The 22,635-nt window shown below is 36.6% G+C and overlaps 1 protein-coding gene across 5 annotated transcripts in view; it reads left to right on the top strand.

Annotated features, from left to right (window-relative positions):
- PTPRQ (protein tyrosine phosphatase receptor type Q) overlaps nt 1–22,635 on the top strand; it is a 220,239-nt gene that overhangs the window by 24,501 nt on the left and 173,103 nt on the right. For all 5 annotated transcript variants that reach the window (XR_012510803.1, XM_045519424.2, XM_074375351.1 and 2 more), the window contains exons 16-22: nt 2,220–2,317; nt 8,765–8,930; nt 9,944–10,204; nt 16,233–16,393; nt 17,206–17,317; nt 17,997–18,223; nt 20,567–20,636. Coding sequence is in view for 4 of the 5 variants with exons in the window: in XM_045519424.2 (XP_045375380.2) it covers nt 2,220–2,317; nt 8,765–8,930; nt 9,944–10,204; nt 16,233–16,393; nt 17,206–17,317; nt 17,997–18,223; nt 20,567–20,636 (1,095 nt within the window). In the remaining variant the exon portion in view is untranslated. The remainder of the gene's footprint in view (nt 1–2,219; nt 2,318–8,764; nt 8,931–9,943; nt 10,205–16,232; nt 16,394–17,205; nt 17,318–17,996; nt 18,224–20,566; nt 20,637–22,635) is intronic.

The raw sequence follows: 22,635 nt of genomic DNA, 5'->3' as shown, positions 1-22,635 counted from the left end.
TAATGGATTCATGAGGAAGTGGTTTCTGACATGCTTAAAGAGACGGAGCACTTCATTTCCATGCAGAATGCCTGAGTTATAGTCCTTTCTCTATCATTTATTAGTTAGGTGACCTTGGGCAAAACCATAAAGTTCTCACTTAAAAAGTGAGAATAATTATTCCTCCCCAGGTGTAAAGTCTTGTTACTAAAATCACATGCAAAGCTCTTTGTGAAAGTGCAAAGTACTCTAAAACCCTAAGGTATTGTCATCATGAAATACTCAATATTTTTCTAATATTTTGACTATATCTATTAACATTTTATGAAAAACAAAACTTTGGAGTATGAAAAAAATAGATGGCACTGTCTTTTCAATTGCATTACTTGGGTTCAGTTTGCCTCTTCTGGCCTCGTCAGCATCCCTTACATGTACGCCTGCCCTGAGCACATGCAGACATTCCAGAGAGTCCTGTCACTACCGGGTCACAGTCACAACGTGCACTCAAGTACCAGTGCCCTGTCAGCGTGAGAGGAGGAGTAATCTCAGGATTTGCAGGGTGGAGGAGGAGAAAGCACTGAAAAATGCAGCCACAGTCAAATCAATTCCTGGAAAATAAACTAAAACTTTGAGCACTTATACACCCGCCTGGTGCTATGTGCTTAAGGTATCATGTTGAATCTCCCTGGGTTACTTAAAATGTAGGTTAAGTCTCAGAGGTGTTCATAACTCATTACTGAAGGTGAGATTTAACCCAGGTATTTAACTCTAAAGCTGATAAGACACTCTGCTGCCGCTTATAAAGATCATTCGAAGAAACATTGGCAAGAGATGAGAAATGACCTCATTTTTTAAATGATAGTTCATTGTTTTGTATCAGTGAAAGCATCTCAGATGGCTGCTTAGATTTGGGGGTGTTATTATAATTGTCCCCACTGTCATTACTGTTGTCATCATCATCACACTGAGTGCTTGTTTTTCAGTCAGGCACTGTGCTAAGCATTTTTTATGCTTTATGTCACTTCATTCTCAATGACAACCTTTATTCTGTCCATCATAATGAGATGCATTTTTTAACAAATGAGGAAACTGAAGCTTTGACAATTTCAGTAGCTTGTACAAGATGACAGAGATGAACCCATATTTCCCTGACAACAAATTCTGTCATTGTAACCACTCTGCTTTAATGAAAGGCCACTACGTTATAGGAAGGACTGGCTCTACTAGTTCTTGTCTCTGTGACTTTGTACAAATTATTGTTCTATTTGGACCTCAAGCTTATTTCTATCTGGGTTTAATAATGCTGTCTATATTTTGAAAGGTTATTGTTTTGACTGTTTTCCAAATGTGACTTTTTCTCCACCCATCCCACTTTACAATCTGACTTTTGTTGTCTGCCACGTATTAATAATTTTTGGTCTTTTTGTACCTCTTTTTCTTTGCAAGCCACCTCAAATTTATTTGGAAGTAGATGGAATATTAATAAATATATAAGAGAAAGCTAAAATATATTCTGGGAATATGTGGGAATAATAAATGAATTCCAGTTGGAAGCAAATATACATCACAGAAAAATAGAATAAAAAGGATTGTGGATCAGTGACACAGGTTTAAATCTACAACTGGGTTGAATCGAATAAACTTAATATATAAATAAGGACAAAAATATCTCATGCAAAATTTGAATTTTAGAAATATTCCAATAAAATTTTAATATTACATTTCTTCCAACTAAGGAAAGCAATGTAACATTTCAATTTGAAATATAAATTAGAATTAGATACGTGCTACTGATTTGAAAAATAAATTTCTAGAAACTTCTCAGATAAAATGTTTAAAGGGAAAAGGAGTTTGGGAATTTAAGGAAAAGCGTAGATATATCTCTTAAGATATATCTAGCATAAGATTGTAAGTTAAAATTTTACTTGTAACTTCACACTGAATTCTGCTATGAGAAAAATAAATATGAAAATTCATACTTTCTATAATTTTACTGTGGAAAAAGGCTTTCTAGAACATTCTTCCCCCCCTCCATTGTAGAGATGAGGAGACTGAGATGCAGGGTAAATAGCTTGCACAGGACCACACAGAGCTAAAACTGACTAGAAAAACCTACGTGTCCCTTCTCTTCCACAGTATGACCATCAAGGTTACAGTCCAGTATAGATAAATGTGATGATAGAAATGTTTTGGTTTTTTTTCCAGCAATATCATTCCCATGTCTTATTTCATTGCCCTAGATCCAGACCCACCCTCAGATTTGCTGGTTTTGGGACAGGAAGAAAGCACAATATATTTGTCTTGGAAACTCCCACAAGGAGGCTTTGAAAAGTTTCAGGTAAAGCTGCTGTCATGCAACCTGGGTGTTGATTGAGGCCTTTATTTCACTCCTTTTTGTCCTTCATTTTACATTAAGAGGTTCAGAAATCAAAGCACCACTCCTTTAATGTAAGATTTTTCCTCCAATGTAATTTTCTTATTTATTGCTTTAAAAGTACAAAGTTGCATGGGAGGTGTTCAACTTTGAGTAAAAGCTGGTACTTGACTTTAAATGGGTTTTAAGATTTTCAGTGGCGATAGACATGGGCATGTATAGTGCAAAAAGGTGAATAAAGGAATGATGGCGCTGGAGGATAATGCTTCTGTGACAGCACTGACCGCAACAGATTCCAGAAGCCAGGTTGCGTGCCACAGGTGATGCGTCAGCTCCAGCCTACAGGTTTAATAAGAGTGGAGAATCGCAGCCCAGAGGGCAAGAGAGGAAGATGTAGAGGAGCCACTTTTCAACTGTGTCATTTTCATTGCTGCTCTTTGTTGTGAATAATACAGCCTGGCATCACGTGAGGACACATTATAAACAATCTAGATCCTGTAGGACAGTTTGCAGAGAGGAAGCTTCTGGGGTTAGCACTCGTGCTTTGCATTCTGTGGGGGCAAACAAGTTTTCTATACTTTCATAGTGGTAGAACATAGGAATTTTAATTGTAAATAATAGAAAACAACTTGAAATGGTTTCAGAAATAAAAAAAGTCATATTAATAACAGAGTACCTCATGGAGACAGAGGTAAAGAATATAACTGGGTGTTGGGAAGAACTGGGATCAGATGTGTAAAGCCAATGAGGCTTCAGGGGTCAGTTTCTGTCTGTCTGTCTACTTCTTTCTGCTCATCAGCCTTAGTTTATTTTTTCTTATTTATTTATTTTTCCCGATGCCCTGCTTTCTCTGCTAAGCAATCCATGTGGTGAGTGGAAGAATGCCATAGATAACTTCCAAGCACATATGGTACGTTATCAGTTACAGAGAGAGACAGATGCTCCCTGAATTCCCAAGGAAAGGACTGTGATTATTCGGAATTGTAGACACTCAGTCACGTTCTCATTAACTGTGGTTGTAGGTCCCATGTCCTGTGAAAGTGGTGGCCACAGGTCCGTGGGGGGTAGCACTTATAGAATCCTGAGAATTTGAGCAGCTACAACAGAAGATGTTTCTTGTAAACAAAAAGTAATATAAAATTTAATAATTTATAGAATTCATACAGCCTAAAAAGGAGCCAGGGCAATAAAATTACCAGACATGTGAAATGAACTAGTTAGTACATCTGCAGGTTATATTCAAGTATGAATTTCTTAATAATTATGGTTCATGAGAGAAACAAGATAATAGTCATTATGTGATGGACATAAAAAGAATCCACATTTATTTATAGTACCTGGTACTGAAGACAAAGGGGGACATAGTGGACAGAATAATGGCCTTTCGAAGATCCACAACCTAATTCACAGAACTTGAAATATGTTCTGTTCTCCAGCAAAGAGGAACTGGGATGGCAGACAGAATTAGGTTTGCTAATTAGCAGGTTTTAAAGTAGGGAGACTATAGAAAGTCTTGATCCAGGTAGGAGACTAGGGAGATCCTGAGCTCACCTCCTCCCATAGACACACAAAAACTACTACTACATATAGAATAACTGTCTCTGGAGTGACCCCAGGACTAGCAGAACAGATTTTCTATAACAGAGGATGTAAAGACAAGGCCACATTGAATTGGGTAAGAGGGACAGAGATGCAGTCTAGTGAGAACCCACACCCCCACTGTGGTGACCCTCCAGTGGGAGGGCCATCACAACCACAGAGGGCCCCCCAGAATGGAGGGTCCGAGCTCGAGGGAACCTGCACTGGGAAGAAGAGCCATCGTAACACCTGGTTGTGAAGAACAGCAGGGCTTCTGTCTGGGAGAGCCGGAGAGCTGTGCGATACTGAGACTGCTCTTGAAGGGCATGTTCACACGCTACGCACTCTGAGTCCCAGTGCATGGGTGGCAGCTTGACAAGCAGCTGGGGGGCAGGGATCTGGTGGAGCGCTCTCTAGGCATAGAAGTACTGATGGGTCCACTTTTTTAGAACTCTCCTTCCAACTGGCTTATTAGCTCTAGTTTTGTGTGGGGCTTTTAGGGTTTTCTATATACAGTATCATGCCATCCACATATAGTGACAATTTTACTTCTTCTCTTCCAATTTGGATCCCTTTCTTTCTTTTTCTTACCTGATTGTGACTAGGACTTCTAAGACAATGTTGAATAGACATGGTGAGAGTGGGCATCCTTGTCTTGTTCCAGATTTTCGCAGGAAGGCTATCAGTTTTTTAATGTTGAGTATTATGTTGGCTATGGGTTTGTCTTAAATAGCTTTTATTATGTTGAGATATGTTCCCTCTGTACCCATTTGGGTGTTGAATTTTTATCAAATGCTTTTTCTGCATTTATTGAGATGATCATATGATTTTTGTCCTTTCTTTCGTTGACATCCTGTATCACATTGATTTGCGTATGTTCAACCATCCTGTGTCCCTGGGATGAATCCAACTTGATCATGTGTGTGATCTTTTGTACGTGCTGTTGGATTCTATTTGCTAATATTTTGTTGAGGATTTTTGCATCTATGTTCATCAGTGACATTGGCCTGAAATTTTCTTTTTTGGTAGTGTCTTTGTCTGGTTTTGGTATCAGGGTGATGGTGGCTTCATAGAATGAGTTTGGGAGTGTTCCCTCCTTTTCAGTCTTTTGGAAGAGTTTGAAAAGGACTAGTAGGAGTTCTTTGTATGTTTGGTAGAATTCCCCAGTGAAGCCATCTGGTCCTGGAATTTTGTTTGTAGGGAGATTTTTTTTATTGCTAATTCTATTTTATTTCTAGTGATTGGTCTGTTCAAGTGGTCTATTTCTTACCGATTCAGTCTTGGTGGGCTGTATGTTTCTAGAAACTTGTCCATTAAACTCCTCGCCATGGTCTCCAAAACCTCACCTAATTGGACCTTCATCTAATTACACTGCCTGCTGTGTAACTATGTTGCAACCCTATTGGGGTCTCTTGCTGTTCCTCTAGTGGGCCAGGCACATCCCTATTGCAAGGTTTTTGTGCTTGACATTCATTTTTCCTGAATATTTTACCTCCAGTTTTGGTTGGCTTTTTCCTATCCTTGGGTTCTCAGTTACAGTTTCATCTTGTAGACTAAAAGAAAAGTGTAGTGTAAGAGCTTTGAGTTCCAGTTTATTCAGGCTAGGAAACAGCCTCTCAGTAGCTCTGAGGGAACTGCCCTGCAGAGGTAGGGGAGAAGCCAATGCATATATGATTTTGGGGTAGGAAATACATGCAGTCAAGCATCACATCTCAGTAAAAGGTAATTGTTAGTCACAAGACACAGATATATCAGTTAATGATTTCAGTGCTTTTCTATGTACGGGAAAATGCAAGACTCTGGGTTCATTAAAATTCTTCCTGAGTCATACATCTAACTTTCTAAGGGCCTGTTCTTCCGAAACAGAGTCCCTCATTCTGTTGGACATCCTGAATTCCTCTCAGGGTGCACTGCTGCTCAGGGACTGCAGTGGCTAATGACTTAATCCTGATAGAGCTAGGTGGTAAGCCACATTGTTTGTTTTATATTCTCATCTCCTTCCTTGATTATCTAATCTAAATAAAACCACTGTGTTCACTCTGAGATATAGCTGAATTCATTCATTTATTTATTGAGTTGGTTGGTTGTTAGGTGTCACCATTAGGATGTGACTTCCCCACAATCAGAAGCCTTTTCTGTCTTGTTTACCTCAAAATACCTAGTACCTAAGATAATGCTTTCCCTGCAATAGGTGATCGATAAATATTTGATGAATAAATAGAAATTTACATAGCAGTGTTTCCATATATGATCGGGGTGATTATGGTGGGAGGAGGTCAATACTGAATATAGTTACCAGGAAAGGGTGGAACTTGAGATGAAGTTTCAGGAACAGGTAGGATTCAGACTCATGGAAAAGAGGAGAGGATACTCTGTACAAGCAAGTTCACAAAGTCAGGAGGGAGCATTCTGTTTGTCATTTGTAAGTGTCATTCAGTGATAGGGGCATCCTGATTAATAAATCATTCATGAAAAACTATCCTTTCTAGAATGATTTAATTCATTCCTGTATTGAGTGTAGGTATTCCTTAGAAGAAATTCTAAGCATTTATAATATTAATTGTAAAAGATTCACATTTTTTACCCTAAGCTCTTTGTCCTAATTCGCATATTTCAAGGCAAATTCCTGAAAGAATGAGCTTTCCTTGGGGTTAACTGAGGGAATAAAATTGTTTGTTGTCAGATAAAATATATATCCCTAGAATCGCTTTTTACTTTTTTTTTCAGAGACTGTAAATTATATATTATTAAGGGAAATTTATTTTAAGAAATTGTGTTAAGATTCAAATTATTTTATTAACTATATTATATCACTAATGGTTATTCTAGTCTTTCTCAACTAGTGAGATTATTTGTTAAATTTTAATGAATTGAGCAACAGTATCCTGGTTGCTTAGCAAAGTGTACTTGCATAACTGAGATCATTTTCCTAATCATTTAAAATTAATCATCCCAGGTCTTCAAAATATGCTTTAAACATAGAAGTGAAGCACAAATTAGGTTTTCTTAACGTGGTTTCTACTAGACATATGTAGTCCACATATTTGGGGAAACAAACCAACCAACCTCTATTTTACAAATTCATTTAAAAAATTTACATAGTTTTGTCATGAGGTCTCCTCAGTCAATTTCTTTTTCTTTTAACTTTTCCTTAATGCTCTAATATGATTCTTTGTATGTCTGAATTGAGCATCCCGTTAAGATCATATTCTTCCTCTGCTATGTGGTACTTTCTCCTACCATCCTTTTTCATACCAGAAGTTCTCAGAAGCCTGTTCACTCTTCTTATCTTCCTATATGCCAGACAAGCAAAGTAATTGTCAGTGACACCTTATAAATCAAAAAGCAATGATATGCTTCTAGACCTCATGATTATCTTCCTTCAGTAACAAAACACTCTTCCCACAAGACAGTGATAAACACATCTGCCCAGGAAATTTGTTTCTCTGACTCCTACCGCATAACAGTTGTTTTTTAAAAGCATCATAACATTGAAATTACTTATAAAATTAATGACTACTTCCATTTAGATGTATCTTTCTGTTTCTTTTATAACATGAAACCTGGAGTAAAGAAGAGTAAAGACTGTTATAAGTAGGTTTGGATGAGTTAAAAAATCCCCAAGGTATTGGAACTGTCAAATCAATCCACTGAAAATTTCTAAAGTCAGTGCCAGTTCTCAAAGCTTTAATGAATAATTGGTTATGATAAAAGATGGTTATAACAAGAGATGAGCTGGCATGGAATGTGACATGACATTTATCGTTCATTCATTCAACAAAAAATTGGGAGTGCCTTCTCTATTCTAGGTCTTGATTTTTGTTGTTTTCTCTCTTGCTGGTTTTTCCTACTCCCCTGACTAATACTGACTGACTTCCAGTGACATCTCTTTAACAGTCTTCCAACTCCCGGCTCTCTCCTGAGGCACCCGTGTGAGTTCTCTGGAAGGGCCTGGGGTGATCCCCACTACCCACTTCCCTGACGTGACAGACTTAGCTCTAGCTCAGTCTTTTCCAGCTCCTCTCATCTCTTCCTTCTGGTGTTATATCCCATTATATTTTTGCTGCTAGTATCTGTTTGCGGAGCAGCCAGCCTTCTCGGGTGGGGTACTAGTGAAATGGTTCAAGCCTGATGACTCTCTGTGGTCATACTTGACCCGTGGACGACGCTGGCATCTGTCAGGGCAAGCAAAGGTGGATGTCCAGATTGCTCCACAGCTCCTTCTCTGACCAAGCAGGCTCATGAACGGGAAGTTGGTTGCCTATTACCTTCCGTCTGCAATGTGTCATTCACTCCAGCAGGCATCCTCCTCATTTAGCTGGAATGTGGAGTGTGGGCAGAAGCACCCTCTTTCCCATCCCTTAGGAAGCCAGGAAAAAGCTATGGCGTTCCCCCGGAGGTCAGGGACCTGCGACTTCAGTGATACCTTCTCTTACCTCCTCTAGTCTTCTGCTTACATGCAGTTGGGAGAGTGAGCATGTGTGTCATTTACAAAACGGTTTTTGTTTTGAGGTGGCCAACAGGTGAAATCCCACTCATAAGTATTATATGCATATACACAAATCATATATATATGAAATTTAAAAATACTTGGAAGCTGTTGGTCTTTTAATGAGTAAACTTCTAAATCAGTCCACTGTACTTACGACTATGTGAACTTCACCAAGTCATTCAGCCTTCAACTAGCTTCAGATTACTCCTTGGTGAAGATAGAAAGGATTACAGCCCTTACCTTGCAGTATTAATTGATGTGAATGTGACTAGGATGGAGTTCGTGACAAATAAATCCTTTTAAAATCATGAAAAACATAAATTTGTCTCTTCTTTCTCTAGATATCCTACTGCATGACATCTAGAAAGGAAAAGCTTTTTAAAATGATTGTTTATGGCAACAAAGCCAAAGTACAGAATTTGACTCCAGGGATGGACTACCTGTTCCAGGTGAAGACAGTTAGAGGCAAAGATTACAGCGTATCTGTGATGGAAGAAGTGGCTACAAGTAAGAAAATACCATAAATAGAACCTTTGCTTTATAGTTTTCTAAGAATTGACAGTATTTTGGCCCAGCATAATTAAAGCTGTTTTAAAACTTAAAATCTGATAATTAAGGAATGATGATCAGCAGATTATGTTTATGAGAAGTCCCAAGAAATATGTGAACTTAAAAAAGTCTTTGTCTAAATGTATTGGCACTACATAGAGATTTTTTAAAATAATCTGAAGCGAACATATGTATGTATATATATCATATATGTCAAATATATGGAATATATGTATATATACACCATACATGTTATATAATATGCCATAATGATATAAAGACAATTCAGTTTCTATTGCATAAGGGTTTGATAAGCAGAAAAGTAGAGAATTTCTATTTTTCCTTCCCTGATGTTTGTAAATTCATTGTAAATCAGTTTCATGTTTTTGAATGGGGTGGAGTAATAGTACTTGCTACCAGCAGTTCTTGTGAAAGTTTATAAGGTTTACAGGATCCTGTCTCAGTGGAGACCACATGACAGTATAAGAAACTACGTTACTTTCACTGATGAGTGGATTAAAAATCCAGTGATACAGGAATGCAGAAAACTTTGATGTAACCAGAAGAACCACACTTGAAAGTGCCCTTACTTCTGGCCCTCACACCCTCTCTGTTTCATCTTCATCCAACGTGCAACTCTGCTAGGTGGTGGCTAACCTGTAATTGTATCCTATAAGGGTACCTTTGGTTACGAGCACTCAGGAGGCACAATTCTAAAGGAATGACTATTGGAAGTGGCTTATGATTGATTAAGGAAAGATATTTGGGAACTAAGGAGGATGGTAATGTGCCATTTCAAGTAAAACTCATATAAATAAGAACCTGTTTCTCTCTCTGCAGAGCTGACCATGTAAGACATTATGTATGAATACATTCAAGTATTGTTACATAGATGTTTGTATTATCACGTCTGCTTTATTTTTACGTACATGTATGCAGTTTTTATTTACATATATTTACCTTTTCAATAGCGCCATCTAGGATATGTGGCTTAACCTTGAAAGCTGTGAATACTTCTTCAGCAAATTTAATGTGGAATCCAACAGAGACCAACTTCACTCATTACAAGATTTGTATATCAAACAGAACATTTGCAAAAGAGTATCTTATTTGGGGGCTGATGACTGAGCACGCAGTGACAGAGCTCACTCCTGGCGGAGTGTATAACATCACAGTACACAGAGTGAGAGGTGATATTGAAGGATCTGGCACGTTTATCAGAGTCACTGCAGGTATGCAAATTCTTTTTGATATTAAAAAATTCACATTTGATTTGCATGTTGTACTGCTTGAGATAAAATTTCAATACCTTTTTTTTGAAATTTGAAAACATACAGTCTATAGAATATTTCAGAGGGTAAAAATAACTCCTTTCACTGGAGTTATTCTGAGGATTTTTGAGAAACTGTATGTTATAAATTGGATAACAAATTATCTCGCACATAGTCAGTGCTCAATAAATGTAGTTAATACTATACATAGTTTCATATCAAATTAGTGGTCCAGCTGGTGGAATTAAATGGTCAATTTGGGGATCACCCATTCTCCTCAAAACTTGCTCTTTGTTTTGATGACCAGCTGTGCTATGCACATGAAAAAGCATAATTTAGGATGTGAGGAGAGTAGTAAAGGATGCAAGCATGGAAATAGATACAGCCTAAGTCAGATTAATAGGTGAAGCAACGGAAGTATGTTCAATCTTACTGTGATTGCACAGACAGGGGAGTGATGACCTCCGTAGAATGAATGGAGAAGGCTCTCTGAGGCTGGGAATGTCTGCAAAAGGTTAGGGTGCTTCCTCATCAGACTAGAGAGCACATGGGGTGTGTTGAAAGGAGGACTCACAGAGAGAGGGAACAGTCTGTGCAAAATTATGGAGACGTCAATGAATATGGTGTATTTGTGGAACAGTAAGCAATTCAACATGGCAAGATTTTGTTGTTTTTATATGAGAAAAGAATGAAATCCTATTCTGAATAATTGAAAGCATCATTTTTACATCCAAGTGAAGCTGTGAGACCTATGAATCTTCAAAATTTTTCAGAACAGAAGAAGAAGAAGACAGTAATAGCTAATGAGATTACCCTTAAATGATCTTTCAGGCTCTGAATTAGACAACCCAAGGCAGACATAAAATAACTCAGGCTACGAACATTTGTTGTGTGGGTGTCGCACACTGCATTAGTTTCTAATTGGTGCTGTAACAAACTGCCACAAGTTTTGTGGCTTAAAACAACACAAATTTATCATGCCATGGATCTTAAATACTCTATTACACTTTGTTTATTTTTGTATTATATATATGTATATAATACATCTGCCATTTCTTAAAAAACGTATCTGTTAAACGGTGTATTAAATGTCTTTTCCCCCCCAGGGTTGTACAATAAGTAAACTATACAATTAAGTGCATTAAAACTGGACCCGTAGGAGAGGATTTGGTCTGTGGCAAGGTTTCTTAACCTTAGTGCTGTTGACATTTTGGGCTGGGTGGTTCTCTCTTGTGGGAATCTGTTCTGTACATTTTAGGGTGTTTAGCAGCATCCCTGACCTCTGCCCACTAGATACCAGTAGGATCCTCTTAATTGTGACAATCAAATTTTTCTCTAAAAATCCCCAGAAGTCCAGAAGTTGGCAAGATCAGAATGCGTCTGTGGTAAGCACTGATCTTGCGTAGCTGGATGGAAAGATCAAAGAGCCCACTGAGCAAAGGTTGAGGGAAAATATGACACCCGTCATACTATGCACCCGTCAAGGAGAGAGCGTGATTAGTATGAGGGACAGGATTTGCTCACTTAGAATTTGGTCGGAGGGAAAAATGAGCAAGGTCATGCCAATATCAGGAAAGTTTCATGGAAGATAATGAGTATCAGTGGTTATTTTAATGACAGAAGAGAGCACTTTATGAAATTGTAGGAACTTGATGTTCTAGTTGGATCGTGTGGTTTAGGCGATGATTTTGAGAGATTATAGGTGGGTCATGGAAGTCCCTGGGAGAGGAGAGCAGTGATTTGGGAGGTGAGCTGATGGGAGCAAATGGGAAAGAATGATAACCTAGGTTTCCTGGTGGACATCTCTGGAGCAGAAAGGTATTACTGCCCTACTTTTTGCTGAGGAGAGAGCAGTGGCAGTAGAACAATTCTGGGCAGAGCACTGAGTAGATATGAGGAGGGAGCTAAAGCTAAGAAGGGAAAAAGAGGGGATGTCATGATTTTACTAGAGAAAGACGGCAGAAATAACAATAGCTGGTAATCACAGCTTATGTTTACTGAGCTCCTGCTAGGCTCACACCACTCCTCTCAGCACTTCACGTATATTAACTTAACTTATTTCTACAACAGTGTGAGAGGTAGGAGTATTATTGTCCTCATCTTGATGAGGCCCGAGTGGTACAGAGAGGCTAAAGGTTTTCGCCTACATTTTTAATTGATGTAGCAAAGCTAGGGTTTGAATCCAGTTATCCAGTTATAGGGCCTGTGACCAGTGCCTGTACTAAAAATTTGATTTTTTTGACTTTTGTGATACCCAATATGATGCTGACTTATTAGAGGATGTTTATTTTATTTATAATTTATACCTAGCCCATTTCCAAACTATGAGGACGCTATAGGCACTCAATAAATACATGTTGCCTTGACATAGGACATATTTAGGAGTCCCTTAAGATTAAATGGGAGGTCACTTCAACTAACAATCCTAGACTTGAAGGAAAAATTACAGATCATACTATTTAATGCCTTAATTCTCTTTTAAATGCTAATTCATGTAGGACTTTTGATCTGCTACTATTTATAAGCCACTTTGTGAAGGTCAGGGGGTGCAGTTATCAGGGTGATTGAAACTTGAGCTCTGAAGCTACTGCTCCTGGGTCTAAATCCTAGCTTCCCCACTCACGTATTAGCTTTGAGACCTTGGCAAAGTTAACGAAATTCTTCGTTTCTCAGTTGTCCAATTTTTAAATCATAATAATAGTATTCCTTATGATTTGTTACAGGTGTTATACATAAAATGAGTGAAAATGTGTAGCACAGAGTGTAGCGTGCTGGAAACTCGATTAGGAGTTACTTACTGTTCTGCCTGTCTTGTATCTCATCGGTCAGAGCATATATTATGCCCAACTTGTGATTAATCATGGAAAGATTTAAATGTGATATTGAAAGCTTATCATACACAGTATTAGTACCTAGGCAGTATAAATAAAAATAATAATGGTAATGAAAATTTTGAAGTCTTCATATTTTGTTTTAAAATATCTGTCCCTGTGGGTGTTTCTTTCCTTAGTGCTGTGACTCTTCTGTGGATATTATGAGATGTAACATTTTGGTCTCATTTTGTGTACACGCCTTTAAGGATCAGAATCTCCTGAAGAGCTCTGTCAGAAGCTTTCTCGTCCATTTTGAATCTCCTCTTACTCTCTGTCTCAAAGGTGAATTGAGCATAGATTTCATGAGAACTCTGTATGTGAGGCCTTCTTAACTCTTCTGAGCTTGTTTTCTGTATAGACACTGATCATGGGATCAGACTTCTGTTTTTTCCTCAGTTTCTCAAGATGCAGCTGAAATAAATTTTCTGAGATACCAAGGGGAAAAGTTGAGAGATTAGCTTTAAAGCTGCACTGTTCAGTATGTTATGATTAGCAACTACGTTAGTGACTCTTGAACCTTGGCATGGGACTAGTCCACATTCAGATGTGCTCTAAGTGTGGCAGACACAAGGGATTCCAAAGACTTAGTATGAAAAAAAGTGACTGGCTCATTAACAGTTCTATATTGATTATATGTGAAATGATGTTGTTGTAAATGGCATTATTTCAATCTTTTTTATGACCCAGTAGTATTCCATTGTACATATACCACATCTTTTAATTTTTTTAAGGTGGTAGTTAATAAATGGTAGCTATTTAATTATTTTCTCTGATAGTACAAAATACTATCACATAAAATACACATAACATAAAATTCACCATCTTAACAATTTTAAGTGTATTGTTCAGTACTGTTAAGTATTTTAACACTATTGTGCAACCTGTCTTCAAAACTTTTTCATCTTGTGAAACAAACATGATAGCCATGAAACAGTTCCTCATTTCCCCTCTCCCATCCCCTAAAATCACTGTTTTACTTTCTTATACCACATCTTCTTTATCCAGTCATCTGTCAATGGACATTTTGGTTGCTACCATGATTTGGCTATTGTATATAATGCACTATATACAAACATATAATTGAATTTTCCGAATGACTTAAGCATTACTTCATCTCTCTTACCTCAGAAAAACTGAGGGCAAACCTCCCTCTTCTCTGCTCACAGTATCCTACTAACTGGCCTTGCACTGCCATTTTTGCCAGTCTCCGATTCCTATATAGCATTCCAGAGTAATCTTAAAAACAAAAAAAACAAAGGTTGTTTTTCTGCTTAAAATTTTTCAATGTTTTCCATTGAATTTATGGGGAAAAAATCTAAAATCTTTATTGTGGCCTACATGATCATCAGATTGCTCTCCTTTCTTAAGTGATCCTACAACCCAGGCTGGTTTTTCTCAATCACTTTAAATTCTGTCGTTTTCCAGGGCTTTTATCCACGTTGCTTAGAAAGGTCTTTACCAAATTGTCCTGAAGTTCCCAGGCCTTCCCTTTTTATCAGATTGGCAAATTTTCAGACAAATATATTCTTCCTCCTCTTGGTGAGATGCATTTCATCCTTGGCCAAGAGTTCTTCAGCATGTAATCTTAAACCACAGTCCAGGAAATTGCATCCTGTCTCACTGCCATCTCCGTGAGACACTTCTGTCTTCATTTTTCTTCCTAAGTCTCATTCCAGCTGTTTTCCAGTTTCTTGCCTAAGACTTCATGAATGTCTAGGACACTTGATGAAACAGTATTTGCCCTCACTTAAATCAGTAAGTGTGAGTAGTGGTTGGACTTTTGTCATGTTAGACTTTTGTCCATTTTAACATGGGCTGGTGAGGAAATCAAGCTCTTTTCTCTCAAGCTTGGGAATACAGAGGCCATAGGTCTGTGCACGGAGTCATGAGAAAAAAGATCCCAGCAGCTGTGCACAACAAAGTAGGTCTGCCTGTCACAGACTGGGCATTTCTCTGATCTTTCACCTTAGGTTTGCAGTGTTTCTAAAGAGTTGTAAAACTGTAGTGCTCACGACATGGACAGCTTGGAGATGATGCCTAGAGAATGTCTTTGAGGATGTTATGGTGGAAATCAATTGATCAATATTAGCTTTGGGCACTAGGGAGACAGTTACAACCATTCAAGGACCTTTTCAAAGGAGATTTAAAAAAATTCTAAAAGTATATCCCTCCTCTGCCAAAAATATACTAAGAAATTGACCTGTTATCTGTTTTATGCAATGTGTCCTATCAGTTTCATTAGGAAATGTACATTTTGTTTTTTATATATTCATTTTCAAATCATCTCTGGGGGAGGTGTTTATAATTATAAATGGAGTTCAATGATTAATTCTAGACTCCTGTCTTTTGGAAATAGTGTTAGATTGGATCTGTTATCAGCATGTTTTTCACATGCTTGGCTTCATAATCTCTTTCCCTCCCCTTATATTGTTTTTCTGGAATTTGCACTAAAGATAAGCAGAGTGCAAACCTGACTCATTGGCAACCAATCCAAAGAACTTTATGTAGAAAACTCCCTTCAAGTAGGTACAGGCAGCATAAACAAAACTTTGGAAACAGTGGAAACAAAGGTAGAAAACTATAATTGAAGTGGCTAGGACAATGACTACTTACTGTTTAAAAACTATCTTTTTTCATTTCCTATATGGAAACTTTTCTTTTAAAGGAACACTGAACTAAATATTCATCAGAAATGCCCCTCCTTTAAACATTTTGGCAGCTTTTAGTATTTTTTTCTAATTATCTTCTCTTCGATAAATATCCAGGTAATTGGGTAAAAAGTTTGTACTTGTCTTTAAAATGATTCAATTTTTCAATTAGAGAATAAGCTTTAAAAAACAATCTGGTCAACCAACAGATTTTAGTAGGTAAGGAATACCCCAGTTACAGATACCTAAGCTGATGTACTGATAATAAACTTGAAAACTAGATACTGTTAAGAATATACATACCTAGCACCTACATAGGGCTAGAGATAATTTAAAGGATTTGATGCTTTTGATGCTTTCTAACAATGTGGTTGTTTTGAAACCTGGCTCTTAGACTATTGATTTTCATGTTTTCTTTGAAGGTTTAGGAGAATAACTCTGTTTTAAACCTCTGTTTGTCAATGTCAGAACCAGAAAAACCCGAGAAACTTAAAGCCTTCAACGTTTCTGCACATTCCTTTTCTCTGCACTGGAGCCAACCCTCCGGCCATGTGGAAGGGTTTCGTGTGGATCTTGTTCCTGACAGCGGCTTTGTTACTATCAGAGATCTTGGCGGTAGCGAGTATCAGGTATAGTTTTCATTATCATACTTGCTAAGCCAACTTGTATTTGTATGTGGTCCAAATAGGAAAGTTCTTTATGAAACTCATCCACCATGAAAACTTACTCCTTTGAGAGTTTTTAAAAGCATAAGATGAAGACAAAAACACTGATGCTGAATTGATGAGTACACGTTTCAGCACCGGTGGACTGTTACCTTAGCAACGTCTATGTCTCTCTCTCTGTCTTTTTTTTTTTTTTTTTTTTTAAGTCTAGCTTGAACCTACAGCCAGCCATCCAAGAGTTCATGAATAGTTTAACAAAGAAAGGGCAGAGCTATTGAGTAATCCAGGCTCATTAATTGTGCACTTGCCAGGAGGATCTGTCTTTAAATCATTAATGCAGGCAACATTTCTCTCTAGAGCCATCAGTGTGATTCCACTGCCTGAAAAATGTGATAATGATGGATTTTCTTATCATTTTTCTCTTAGTTTTTATTGGAACTTCAGAGACACAGGTATTTTATACACACTCTTAAAAAACCAGGGCTAAGCAATGGGCTATAGATTTCTTAAGACACTTAAGTAGTTGTTTCTTGTGACAATTAACTAAGACAGGTAGAAATGCTGATTTAGTCTTCAATAACAGTATGTTTTGTACGTTTTTATTTTATGTTATTTGGTAAATGATTATGTGATATAACTAACTGTTAGAAGGTATTGTGATAAATAGTGCAGAGTTGTGTAGTGAAGTGTTTAGTTTTTTTATTGTGATGGATTTATTATTTTAACTCTCTTGCTTTTTAAGATTTTAACACAATTATGTGTTTTTGGTGTTTTAGGTTGATGTTTCCAATGCTGTTCCAGGTACTAGGTACGACGTAACCATCTCTTCTGTTTCCGCTACAACATACAGCGCACCTGTTAGTAGAACAGTTACCACGAATGTGACAAGTGAGTAGATGTTTTCAAAGACCTTTTTTAAACCAAGTATTTGGAGCCAGTGTAAGTCTGTTGGATGGAAATACTTATACTGGCAATATGTGCATTGTATGCATGAAAACAGTTTAGTGATTAAAGCAAAATGGAAACTTTAAGAAAGTGATCTGTTTAGAACCTGTGTTCTACGGGTTCTTTATCTTCCGTTACTTTCAAAGAGCAAAGATAATTTCTCTGTACTGGTTTGTGAAATGGATCAGAGAGACTGTTATTGGGAATATTTAAATAATACAAAGCTATGAAAATAAACTCAATACACTTGCTCTGGAAGAATTACTCAGTTTGTAACACTGGTTCTTGTTTTCTTAGTTTTTGTGTATAAGGCTTCCATCAAGTAAGTTTCTTTTAAAAATGATTTGGCACTAAAAGTATATTTGGCATGTAGTATTTATTAGCGTTCCATTTTTTACATTCTTATAAAAGAATGTTTTTGGTATTCCCCACCCAAAGCATTTAATCTTTTTTTTTTCCTCCTGGTAGCAAAGCTCTTATTTAGGGAGGATAAACTTACATTTTGAGACCATTAGTCTTTGGGAACTTTAAGTCTACAATTTGTAAATATTTTTCTTACATATGATTGTGAAAATACAACAATTATCTGACCTTTTAACAATATGACTCTTTTGAAAAATAGAACCAGGGCCTCCAGTCTTCCTAGCAGGGGAAAGAGTTGGATCTGCTGGGATTCTTCTATCCTGGAATACACCGCCTAATCCAAATGGGAGAATTACATCTTACGTTGTGAAATACAAGGAAGTTTGTCCATGGATGCAAGCAGCATATACACGAGTTAGAGCAAAGGCAGACAGTCTGGAAGTTCTTCTTACTAATCTTACTCCTGGAACAACATACGAAATCAAGGTAATTATTTTGTAAATAGTTAGTATTAAAATATTCCATTCATTTTAAAAGTGAAAGCACTTTATCCCGCCAGGTCAAGCCTTTGCAGCTGAACGGAACGTAGCAAGTGACTGAAGGATGATCATCTGAGTCCATGGCCTCATTGCCCATCTGGGCTTTTCCAACCCGAACAGATGTTATAATCTCTTCATTTTTATGTGTATTTATATAATTTATCTATTTTAAAAAGCATTCGTTTAGTGACTTTTTAAAAAAAAAATTTCAATCAAATAATTTAAGCTTTGTAAGTGCATATGTTCTACTTTTTACTCAAACTCAAAGTTAGCTTTGTTATTTTTCTCTTAATCTTCCTGTATTTCCATGTCTGTCATTGAAATTTCGCATAATGGTTTGAAAGTTTCTAAGGAACCAGTTTCTCAAAGAACAATGAATTCAGTTAAGTTCCATTCAACAAATATTTCCTGAGCACTTATGCTGTCTTTTATGTTTATAAAAAATTTTAAATGCCGTTACAATGTTAAATATGCAAAATCTAAGAACATTTTACTTAAATATTAAATAAAGAAGAGCATATGAAAAGCATTCTTAAATTAGTTAGGCCATATGGAAATGTTTACAGTTAAGAGACATGCGTGATGTTTCCAAGGGGCAGTAAAGAATACAGGTACCCTTTCATTCCTCCCTAATTTCAATATACCGTCAGTATGTTACTTGAGTCTTGACTGTAGAGAAAAAACTGTGTAAATGTGTGATCATACATAACTGAGATGGCCATCTAGATGGAAAGACATGATAAAAGATATTTGCCTGTTTTGTTCTTATTGCAAGTATGCCTATTTGCAGAATTATACAGCACAATAAGGCCTGGAGAGCATGTATCAAGAGCAGGGAGTCCCCCAAATGATAAAAGGAAAAAAGAACCTTTTACTTCTGCAGGGTCAAAATCAAAGATTTGACAGCTGTATTCCCTGCAGAAACATGAGTTAAAAAGAGTAGGCAACCTTTTTCTAACTGACCCCTGAAAATTATATAGTACAGAGATTTTCTATCAATAAGCACACATTGAGGTTAACTTACATGTGAAGGTATGCTCTTTGGGATGATAAAGATTACATTTTAATGACATAAGAAGCTGTTGCTGATAGAAAGGTGATTTAGCCAACCTAGTGCTGCTTAGATCTATTTTTATGGAGTTTGAATTTTTATTCCCTTGAATTCTCTTATTTCAGGCCTATTGGGAAGCCCTTATTCTCTGTTTTCATCCCACACTTTATAAATCATTTTTGTGACCTTTACTCTGTTCAAGTAAATGTTAGGCATTGCAGAATTCCAAAGGGCATTTGACATGGTGCATTTGATATCTCTAAATGTAGATATCAAATTTACGTGATATGGGGAAAATATGTTATTTCATTTAGTTCTCAGAACAATCTTATGACATAGATACATTATTATTCCCATTTTAAAGGAAAATAGGACTTAGAACAATTAAGTAAATTGCTCAGAGCTGTTCATCTGGAAATGGATAGAGCTGCAATTTAAGCCAAGTTTGTCTCACTATAGGTTATGGCATTTGGAAAAGCTTAAGAGTTTTGTTCTCATTTATGACACTTTCTCTGCCTATTCTGGTGTATTTGACTAGACTATTCAAGTCAAAATTTTTTCCATCTTTCAAATTCTAGAATATTTAATCTAAATGATTAAATCACCTACTTATTTTTAAAAACCGTTTTCCTGAGTAATTTGCCTATCTAGATTGTAAACCTTAAATCAGACACCATATATATGGCCTCAGATTTATTACAGAAATAATCATGGTGTCTTACATAAAGTGAATGTAGTGGAAAGAGATTGATCTTTAGAAGTAAACACAACTTCAACTGAATTCTGGTTCAGCCACTTATTCCTGTGTGGTTTTGGGCAAGCTACTTGACCTCTCTCAACCAGTTTTCTCTTCTGTAAGATGTTTACAATAATACTTCACATTTTATGTGAATAAAATGAGATAAATAAATCCTTAGTCAATTTCTAGGTACACAGAAGTTGCTTAATAAATACTAGAAAGAATTGTTATTACTATCAATAGACATTAAACTTGCTTATTGATTTCTCATCAGGAATCTGAGAAATCTGTTGGTTCAAACTACGTTGCAAATATACCCTTAAGGGAAATGGAAATATGGAATGGCTCTATGTTTGCCTTCCACTTTGGGAGTATTGTAGGAATTAGAGGCGAAAGTATCTTCATCGTGTATCTCATGGACAAATCAAAGTTTTATTATTTTAGATTCTGTTTAATTAGAGAGTAAAAAGCTTGAATGTAATTCTTTTGGTCTATTCTAGGTTGCTGCTGAAAATAGTGCTGGCATTGGAGTGTTTAGTGACCCATTTCTCTTCCAAACTGCAGAAAGTGGTAATTTTCCTAAAGCATTTATTCTAAATTAACTTAGTTATGAGTCTTTGTCATTTAAAATAAATAGGGACATAAACAAAATCTGGCACTAAAATGCATAAAATTTTCAACAGCATGACCAATTACTTTTAGGGTCTTCTTGGATGGTAAATTTATTCATTAAAATATATATTGTTCTTTCTGATTGTAAAAGCAGTAAGTGTTATCTTAGAAAACTTTAAAAAGAGCAAAAATTAAAAAAAAAAATGAAAGTTATCCATGTCCCTGTTATATAAAAAAAATCTTGTTACCATTTTGGTGACTTTCTGGCTGAACTTTTTCCCTATGAATATGTGTCTGTGTGCCTCTATATTAGTGAAAGTAGACTTGTGTCATTTATGCAAGTTTATCGCCAGCCTTTTCCTCTTAACATGAAATCATAAGCATTTTTATGACATTAGACGTTGGAAAATGTGGATTTTAATGGTTACCATGCTATTCCATAACATGTAGTCATTACCAAACCGATTTAAGTTACTTCCATTCTCCCAGTGGCTGACAGGAAAAGTTGGATGCCATCCTTGATTTCCTCTCTCTCATAGTAACCCTAATCTATCAACAAATCCTGCCAGCATTGTATCAAAATATATCCTGAATCTCACCCCTATTGGTAATCACCCTGTCCCATCCACTGCCATTTCTTGCCTGAAAAATTGAATATCTCCTTACTGGTTTTCCTGTTTCCAACTTACTTGTCTATAGTTGACTCTTCCCAAGAGAGCCACATCATCTTTTGAAACATAATCAGAGTACATGACTTCTCTCTTCCTAACATGACCCCTGACTCATTGAGAGGAAGAACCTCCGTCCTTCCCGTGACCTGCAGAGCTCCACCTGCCCTCTCCCCTCTCTGACATCATCTCTTACCACCTCCCCTTCCTTTCATCTACTCTAGCCACACTGATCTGTCGTCTCAGGGTCTCTTCTCTTGCTGTTCCCTCTGCCTGGAATACTTTCACTAAATATCCGTAGAACTCTGTCCCCAGTTGGTCCAAATCTCACTTTACCTTTTCTGACGACACCTTCTAAAATAGCCCCTATTTCCTTCCATCCATTTGTATTTCCAACAAATTTATTTTTCTTCATTGGACCAGCCTGACATATAACACATTTACTTACTTACTTTTAATTGTAGCTATTAGCCTAGTAGAATACAAGCTTTGTGATAAATATAAGTTGTTATAGTATTGAAGTGATTTTATTTATTTAGCAATTCTGCTGTTTATTTATAAAGCAAACAGAACTAATAAATGGAAAAGCCGTTAAGTAAATAATGGTGTCTCCAATCAGTAGCAAATATATTTCTATTAAGCTTATATTCTAGTGGGATAAGATAAACAAAAAAATGAGTTAGTAATACATTAAATTGGGGAGAAGTGCTATAAAAACAGTTTCTACAATTTTGTGTAACTATAAATGTTCTATGTATTTAAAGATAAAAAAATCTCCCAGTAGTCTATGGCCAAAGGGATAAATTGAAATGTGCCCTGTGTGTCTAGAGAGGATTATGCAACTGTCAGTGTTTAAAAAAAAAAAGTGACAAGCTTTATGGCCCAGCTCTTATTTGAGATCCTGTCCAGGGACGCCTGTGATTACAGGATCTGTACTGTAAGGAGAATTAAGAGAAAATTCTGTATTTAAAATTGAAAATGAATGATTCATGAGATCTTTCTCTTGTTGATACTGAACCTACTGACATTCAGATTATTAGCACAACAAAAAATTGAGAAAACTATCATTTTAAAATTAAATATTCATTAGGATATAAAAGAAAAATTTATTACTTATGTTTTTAGTTTTAAGGAAAATACTTGGAATAATCTTTGAATGACTTAGTAATTAGTTTGGTCTTTTTTTTTTAAATGCTTATCTGATACAGCTTCTGGCAAAGCATGGTACATACAGATTATGATTTCAACTTGACAGTATTTTGAACTATAATAAAAATTTTTTTTGTTGA

The sequence above is a fragment of the Camelus bactrianus genome, chromosome 12 (assembly GCF_048773025.1).
Source record: "Camelus bactrianus isolate YW-2024 breed Bactrian camel chromosome 12, ASM4877302v1, whole genome shotgun sequence".
In the NCBI taxonomy this organism is placed as follows: domain Eukaryota; kingdom Metazoa; phylum Chordata; class Mammalia; order Artiodactyla; family Camelidae; genus Camelus; species Camelus bactrianus.
The sequence above is the reverse complement of the archived record's forward strand: the minus strand, read 5'-3'. Positions and strand labels throughout refer to the sequence as shown.